Source organism: Drosophila sulfurigaster, chromosome X, assembly GCF_023558435.1.
Source record: "Drosophila sulfurigaster albostrigata strain 15112-1811.04 chromosome X, ASM2355843v2, whole genome shotgun sequence".
Taxonomy (NCBI): domain Eukaryota; kingdom Metazoa; phylum Arthropoda; class Insecta; order Diptera; family Drosophilidae; genus Drosophila; species Drosophila sulfurigaster.
Genome location: NC_084885.1, coordinates 30,768,838 through 30,778,015, shown reverse-complemented (window position 1 = coordinate 30,778,015; position 9,178 = coordinate 30,768,838). Strand labels below are relative to the sequence as shown.

Below are 9,178 nucleotides of genomic sequence, written 5' to 3'. Positions count from 1 at the left end.
GTATTTTCGAATTTTGGTATTTTATACATTAATATTTTAGTATTCCAGTATTAACAATGTAGATATTCTTCCACTTGGAAATTACAAGCGTTTGGAATGTCTCTTTAAGTATTTTCAGTATACTCAATATACTAACAGCGTTTAAAATATTTATTTAGCTTCCATAGTAAGCTACTATAATGGTATTTTAGTATTTTACTATTTCAGTATTTTATTCAATTTTAGTATCTCAGCATTTCCACTTTGAAATTACAAGCGTTTGCAATGTCTCTTTAAGTATTCAGTATACTCAATATACTAACACTTAACAAAACCTTGAAAATACTTACAGAGACCAGTGTTTAAAATATATATATTTAGAGCCACTTTTATAGTATTCTAGTATTTTACTATTTCAGTATTTTATTCAATTTTAGTATCTTAGCATTTCCACTTTGAAATTACAAGCGTTTGCAATGTCTCCGCTGTTTGAATGAGGAGCACTCGCGTTTTCGACCCAAGTGAAGAGAATTACGATGTCGTCGATGCTCTTTTGCATAGTCGGGCAACTGCAGCGTATAAAGATCATTGTTACGCTCCACAAAGCCATGCATCCAGGCAGCTGTCAAGGTGTTGTCCACAGGCAGTCGCACCTGCAGATATGTGCTATCTGTCATTTCAGCCACATATTCGACAACCTCATCCATGCTCATTGGTCGTCGAAACTCCATGAAGGCCTCCAGTATCAAGTCCCCATAGAGATATCGCGACATATCGAAATACACTTTACTAAATTTTTAGAGACTGCCTTAATACCATTATTTTTTTGTGTTGATGAACTAAACTGATGAGTTTACAGAACTCTAGAGTTAACTCTCTAAGGCTACTTAGAATGTTTAGAAACTCAGTAAATTTTATGACAAAATCATATTAAAATGAATATATCATTAATAAATACTATATATCAAGATAACTAAAGATAAAACATTAATTTCTATGACCCAAAACTAAGAACTTCAACTCAAATTCACATAAAAAGCTATAAAAAAAAAATAATCAAAACCAAGGCATTTTTATAGAATATAAATTAAGTATAGTTAAGAACAAATTGATATACGATATATACAAGTTTCACGGAATTAGTTTAACTAAGCACCGAGTTCGCATAATCATAGAACAGTGATCACTATATAGATCATCTTAATACTGCATTTATTGGATAGCTTTCTGTTATGTTATTTATAGTTGTAGTTATATTTGTTATATAGTTATATATGTATATTTATATAATATTGTCATACTTTTTAATCTATATTATTTTAAAAGTTATCAAATTATCGCATTTGCGGAAATCATATTTTGTAGTAGACTAAGTGAACATCGTTCTTTACTGAATAGCTTCAAAGAATGTATGTTTTATAATATTATAATAATTATAGTATATTTTATAATATATACTGCCTTTTAGTAATCCACAAAATGATGTATACCATAATATTATACCAATTCAAGTATATTTAATATACTACCCGTCAACAATCCATAATATGATTTTGTACAATTATGTTATTCTAATTCTGGTATATTTATTATACTATGCTATAATAATCCACATAGTGATTTAATACCATCATATGATTCTAGTCCTAGTATATTTATTGTTCAACAATAATGTACAAAATGATTTTATACCATATTATACTAATTTTAGTATATTAAATATACTGTCACATAGTGATTTAATTCCATAATATGATTCTAGTTCTAGTATATTTAATATACTGTTCAACAATAATGTACAAAATTATTTTATACCATATTATACTAATTTTAGTATATTAAATATACTGTCAAAGTGATTTAATACCATAATATGATCCTAGTCCCAGTATATTTAATATACTGTCCAACAATAATCTACTAAATGATTTTATACCATATTATACTAATTTTAGTATATTGAATATACTGTCACACAATAATTCACATAGTGAGTTTATACCATTATGTGATTAGTCCCAGTATATTTAATATACTGTCCAACAATAATCTACTAAATGATTTTATTAAATTCATAAACCATTTCGACTAATGGAGAATGTTAAAATAAATTAATATACTAATATCTAATTGATTTCATTAAATTCATAAATCATTTTAATTATTAAAATAATTTTCTATACTACATACTTGTTTTTGCATATCTACAATGAATTTAAAATCTATTCAAATTAAACTTCTCTATTATTAAATATGATTAATATTGGCAGATAGTATATGTAAAGTTAAAGTTAAAGTTTAATTAAAAAGAATCGCAAAGGTAAGGAAAATTTCTTACCTATTATTATATCTTTGAGAAATATTTAGAAATTTAACTTGCTGCAAGAAACTAAACAAAATTTAAAGCAAAAAGAAACTTTTATTTCACAGTTTTATTGTATAGAAATGTTAAGTTAAACTTTTAATCATTCTTATATAGTTTAGTAAGTTTTCTACCAGCTTTAAGTAGTTGCTTAAAGTGCGCGTTTAGTTGCTCAATATTAAATTGGTTTTGTGAAATGCGCAGGTTATCCATCTTGGGGAATTTCTTTGGAGAGATATGCATACATTTAGTTTACCTGCTGTTGTGTTGTGTTTCGCAATTCGCTCGTTAGTTTGCAGCGGGGGGAAATCCCCCTCCACCCCCTCTCCCTCTCCATCCAACTCTCTTTGCTTGCCAGATTTATCAAGGAAGGGAAGGAAGAGAGCAAGGACTCTGGTGGCCAACGAACCCCGTGGAAACTCTAATGTTTATGCTCATGGTTATGCGTTTCTTGTTTCTTTGGGGAGAAACACACACACACACACAGAGTCAGCCCCTCGACGCTAGATGGCGCTGGACGATTATTTCGTTAACATTTACACCAAATGCAGTTAAATTGGAGGCCAACGCCATTTGGGCCATTTTTCGTTGCTATTGTTATTGTTGTTGTTGCCCATTGGCCTATTTACTCCACAAAGTTGTTGTTCTTCTCCTTCTTCACTGTGATTGCCGTTTGCAAAAAGCGACTTTAAGATTTGTCATTTGCGATAAGAGAATGTTGAAAAGTTGAAATTTTAAAGACACTCTCCATTGTACCCTGTAATTGCATTAAAGTTATGGGGTATGCTTTCGAATTCCACATTTTACTTTCCATTGAACTTTGAAGCAAAAGACGTAGATTATAAATTAATTCATAACCAAGCGTAAATTTACTAGCAAAAATATATAAAGAGTATGTATGGTAATGAATACCCTACCATAACTTACAGGGTATAGAATACAAAACTGGCAAGTGAAACGCTTTTACTTGTTTCAGACTGTAGACTACACTTGAACTTTATGTAATTGAAAATTTGCTTAGCCATCTACTATTAATTGGCTTTGACGCACAGAGAGAGAGAGAGAGAGAGAGCGACAGAGAGGGGACGAGACAAGTTGCATAAATGCTAAACTGTTTTGAAAATCCCTTTTAATATGCTAAAGAGCGAACACAGAGCATGCAAAAATATCAACAATATTATAATTTATATTGAAAAAGAATAATTAAAGTTCTTGGCAACAACTTGGGCACAAAAGTTCCGCCTCTCTTCTCCTCTCCTTCACTCCTCCTTCTAACCAACACAAAATTTAGTTAGAGTGCCTTAAAAGTGCTTTCTTTGATATGGCCCTGGCTTTTGCATTCAGTTTGCCAAACAAATTTTAAAGCAAGTTTTTTGCAGTTTACGCAAAATATAATTTAAGCGCTCTTCAATTGAGCTTGCTTGCCTTTAAGCATTCAATTGCTGCAACAGAAAGTTGATGTCAGTTATTTAATTGAAATTTTTGCTTTAAGAAAGTATAGTATTCAAATTGAAATTGTAGCTTAGAATAGGAGATAACTTACTACAAAAATATAGCACAAATATAATTCATTAGTCCGTAGAATTTAGCGACATTCTCTACTGGTACTAAACTTTTACTTTTACAAAGGGGCTGCATACTTTGATTACTGACACAAACTGGAACAAGAACTTAATCATAGAGAAATAAATATTGAATAGTGTTATTCTAAGCATTTCTAAAGAACTGAATACTGCAGATTCTTAAATAACTCAACAGCCTTTCTGTACTACCATTTCATAGAAACATTAAGATAATTAATAATTAAAATACTTTAGCATAACAAAGTATAGTATCATCTGGCATACAGAATAAGCACATAACTTAATGACTTAATCAAGAGGCTTTGGTTAACCTTCTGGCACTAGCATTACAAAAAAGAATACTAAAAAGCTACAGACAAGAAGGTATCATAGACACCCACTATAGTTTAAAGTATTTACAGTGCATTGAATATAACAGTCTCATAAATAGTTCAACAGCCTTCCGGTACTACCGTTTCATAAGGGGTATCACCATTATTGCCATGGTTCTGTTTGATAAAATGTTTACAAAACAAACAAATAACTCATTTCAAAGAAGTAATCAAAAAGTCTCAGTCACTAATAATAATGTGCAACCTTCTGGTACTACCATAACAAATATAAATACTAAAAAGCTAGTACTGTCAAGAAGGTAGCTTAAGTTACACACCTAGTACAGCTCAAAGACTAATTATCAAACCTTCCGGTACTACCGTTTCACATAGGTGACAGCTTTGATATTTAGGTGCTTTGCCACATCAAGGTATCATATGCCATACAAAACAATCTAATAACTCTTTTTAAAGAATTTATCAAGAATTTTCTGTTCCTAATAAGCAACCTTATGGTACTACCAAAATAAAGGGAAATACTAGAATGCTAGTACCGTCAAGAAGGTCGCATAAATTGCACATTAAAGCATTGTCTCTAGTTGTTAAATAGTTGAAGCGTTGTCAACACTTTAACAGCTTAGTGGCTAATTCCGTTCAGAGCCTCTTCGGTACAGCCACAAGCTCAATCAATAAGGTATTCCTCTACTGAATATCTGAGAAATGGCTGTCGCAACAAAATGGCACTTAAGAATAACTAACCAACCTTCCAGTACTACCGCTTTATATAGGTACCAGCTTTAATATTTGGGTACACACAACAAGTTGTCATCTTGCATAGACATTAGGCAAATAACTCTCTTCAAAGAATTTATCAAGAATTTTCAGTCCTTTATAAGCAACCTGCTGGTACTACCAAAATAAAGGCAAATACTAGAATGCCAGTACCATCAAGAAGGTCGCATAAATTGCACATTAAACCATTGTCTCTAGACGTGAGATAGTTTATGCTATGCTAATTTCGTTCAGAGCCTCTTCGGTAGAGCCACCAAGCTGGCTTCACAATCTCAATCAAGAAGTTTCAGTCCTTAAAAACTATATGCAGCCTTCAGGTACTACCAGAAGAAATACAAATATTAGATAGCTTGTACCATCAAGAAGGTCGCATAATTTGCACATTAAACCATTGTCTCTAGTAGTGAAATAGTTTATACTATGCTAATTCTGTTCAGAGCCTCTTCGGTAGAGCCATCAAGCTGGCTTCACAGACTCAGTCGATGAGGCATTCCTCTACTGAATATTTGCGAAATGGCTGTCGCAACAAAATGGCTAAAATGTGTCAAATTGCTCAACAATTTGCATGAGCTCTAATGAATTTGAGCCCAAAAATCGATTGGGGCATGCCCCCAGTGGCCCCTCTCGACCCCCTCTCTTGGACACCCTCTAAGGGGAAGCGAAATGGTCCCCTTAACACGCTCTGCGTCCCTGATAAATGGTTTGGGCTTTGACTTTGACTAATGGAATTCCATTGGCGTGCAGGATGTGTAATAAAATAATTGCTTGCCTTGCACTAATTTAAGTGAGAATCAACTCTTCTTCTTGTTCATCTTCTTGCCACGCCCCCCCTTGTGTGTGTGTGCCTGCCTTTTGAGTGTGTCAATTTAAAATATTTGAGATATTTCGAGGCGATTTGCCTAGCATTAATCGTAATTCAATAAAGCACTCTGCAGATTTAAAGATAATGGGGTATGCTCGACTTCTAATAAAACATTTTAGAGATATATTTCTCTTCGTTTAATTTAATTTTTTTAATTGCTATATGTAAAATATAAAATTTTAAAATTTTATTACTAATACAATTTATGATTTCTTTCCTTACATCAAATTCATTTTTTAAATTGCTTAATATGAAAAATAAAATTTTACAATTTTCGTATTAAAACTTATTTATTTAATAATTTCTTTTCATTTCAGTTCGTTGTTGCTGCCATAATTCATGTGAGTAAACATTAAATTCCAATTTACTATTCATAAGGAATTTTGCGTTTATTTATGTAATTTGATTTCACTATTATTATATAATTGACGCTTGATTAGAGTCTGTTTCACGTTCATTGAATCGATTTAAACCTTTTTACTTTCTACTTTAGTGTCAATTTTGTTATGCTTCGTCGTTTAGGCTTTCGTTGATTGTCTCATGTCTCATGTTTGTCTTGGTTCTCGCTTTTGTGGTTCATTCAGCACACATTGCCGAATTCCTGCCACAATTCGAATGCCAATTAAATCGATTGTTTGCTCAGTCTTGTTTAATCGAGGGGAAACAGGTAACAAAGAATACACAAAAGAATAGAGAGAGAAATAAACTGGATTATGGCAAAAGGGTAACGATCAAGAACAACAACCTTCTAATTAATGCCTTTCTATCTTTGCTATACTCGGAGTACTCGGACTTAAGGTCAATTATTAAGAGGAACCGCAAAAATTCTGACAGTATAAGTACCCTAAAAACAGAAATGAAAGCAGTTCTAAATACCAAACACAACTCAGTAGTCTATTGAACCATAACAATAGCTGGCTTTTAAGTTTGTCGAAACTAAATTTTAACTATTAAAGTTCCAACAAGATTTGAAGTAAGCAAATAAATGCAGTATAATATGAGAAGCATTTAATACTTTTATTAGGCAAAGTTTGGCATATTTAACTGTCCTTAACTCTGACATACATATATATTATGCAGTTAAATAAACGGACGGACAGATGGACGGACGGTAAATTATCAGAAATATATTAATCATATATTATAGAACTATCTTTATAAAATAGTGTCATAAAATTTGGTAACTTAAGCTATTGTAATTTCTACGATATAGACAAGCAAACGAACGGACAGGTAGACTGACGACGAGTAGCGAAAAATCATTGCAACGAAAGCTTTCAATAAGGAAAAGCGTAGTGCGTATATTTGATGAATAAACACAATGAATGCACCTTTGAATACAAACCAACTCAGAAATCTATCGAATCACAATAAAAACCGGCTTTTCAGTTGAGCCAGTTGCTTACTAAAGTTCAAATTAGAAGTAATCCTTTGATTACTACTTAATTTTGTTCAATTTTGACAAACTAAAGCCAAAATATTATGATTGAGTTTAACAACTAGTCTCAGAGATATAGGCTAACAAGGCAAAGGATAGACAGACGGATTATCCTATATTTATCATAAAATATTGCTACCAAGTATGGCAACATTTATTTAAAATATATTAATTATAAAATAAAAAACACTGTCATTAAGTTTAACAACTTTAGCTGTTGTAGTCTCTGAGCTATAGACTAACAAACGAATGGACAGACAGACAGACGGTCAGATATTTATTTATAATATATTAATTATAAATTATGGAGTTAACTTCACAAAATACTATTATCAAGTTTGCCAACTTTAGCTGATTTAGTCTCTCAGATATAGACTATGATACGAACGGACAGACAGACTGACGGTCATTTATTAAAAATATAATAATTATAAATTATAGATCGAATTTCATAAAATATTGTCAAGTCTCTGAGATATAGACTAACAAACGAATGGACAGACAGACAGACAGACAAGGAGATATAAAAAATGCTTTGCCACAAAAGCATTCATTAAGCAAAAGTGCTCCTAATATAATAAATCAATAAATGCAACTAAGAAGCCTATTGAACCCCAAACAATTGCTTTTAAGTTATACCTATAACTAATTAAATTTCAAACAAACATATAATTATATTTAACTATCATAAAAAACTACAATAATAATATTCATAAAACATAGCCATCATGTTTAACAACTTTAACTGATTTATTTTCTGAGATATAGACTTTAAAACGAACGGAAAGACAGACAGACGGACAGACATTTATTTAAAATATATTAATTATAAATTATAGATCGAATTTCATAAAATATTGACAAGTTGGATAACTTTAAGTGATATAGTCTCCGAACTATAGACTAACAAACGAATGGACAGACAGACAGACGGACAGATATTTATTTAAAATATTTTAATTATAAATTATAGAGTTAACTTCATAAAATACTGTCATCAAGTTTGGCTACTTTAGCTGTTGTAGTCTCCGAGCTATAGACTAACAAACGAATGGACAGACAGACAGACGGACAAATAGTAGTGAAAAAAAGCTTTACCGCGAAAGCTTTGCTTCGACTGCAGTCAGTAATGAGTCTGTGTATTGTGTGTTGCATACTTTTAAGCGCAAAGTGAAAGCTTAATGATGCACTTGCTGCTGTCGTTGTTGTTGTTGTTGTTAACGGATGCCAATGGCTTTGTAGCCGCGGGGCCAATGTCAAAGCGTATTTGCCAATTGGCTGCGCTTTGTGCACTGCCATCCAACTATGCAACCATCCAATCTCCTAACCACATGGAAACTCTCTTCTATGCAGCTGAAGTGGAGGCGTCGTAATCGTTCCTAACGAAAACCAATTTTTTGGGCCTGCGAGAATCGCAATTAAAACAACATTTCACTGCCTGATTTCTTGGTTTTCCAAACTTTCTCTCCCTCCCTCTCTCTCTCTCTCTCTTAGAGATATTTTCTCTCTCATTGTTTCTAATTGCAAAAAACTGTTGTTGTTGTTGTTGTTGTTGTCGGCGGCATTTGGAATTCTGGATTCTGATTCGGTTTTGTGGCCAACGAATGCAACATCGCTTTAGGAGTCGCTCAGTTAACCAATCCATCTGTCCATTCGTCCATTCATCAGTCCTTCAGCTTTCGACTCCTAGTCCTGCGTGTCCTTTTGTTTTCCACTGCCAACGGCACAATGCGCTTCATTTTCGGGGCTCTTCGCTTTTTTTTGCGCCCCGCTTCTGGCCACAATGCAAACGTCAATTGAGCGCAATGTTGCCAACTGTTGGTCAATCTGCATCTCGCTTTCTCTTTTCTC

At 32.6% G+C, this 9,178-nt stretch overlaps 1 protein-coding gene across 1 annotated transcript; it reads right to left on the bottom strand.

The window, feature by feature from the left end:
- Positions 1 to 376: 376 nt before the first annotated feature.
- On the bottom strand, positions 377 to 811 carry LOC133848162 (uncharacterized). Its single transcript, XM_062283606.1, has one exon. The coding sequence runs from the start codon at positions 750 to 752 to the stop codon at positions 441 to 443; it is 312 nt and encodes a 103-aa protein (XP_062139590.1). The 5' UTR covers positions 753 to 811; the 3' UTR covers positions 377 to 440.
- Positions 812 to 9,178: the final 8,367 nt, after the last annotated feature.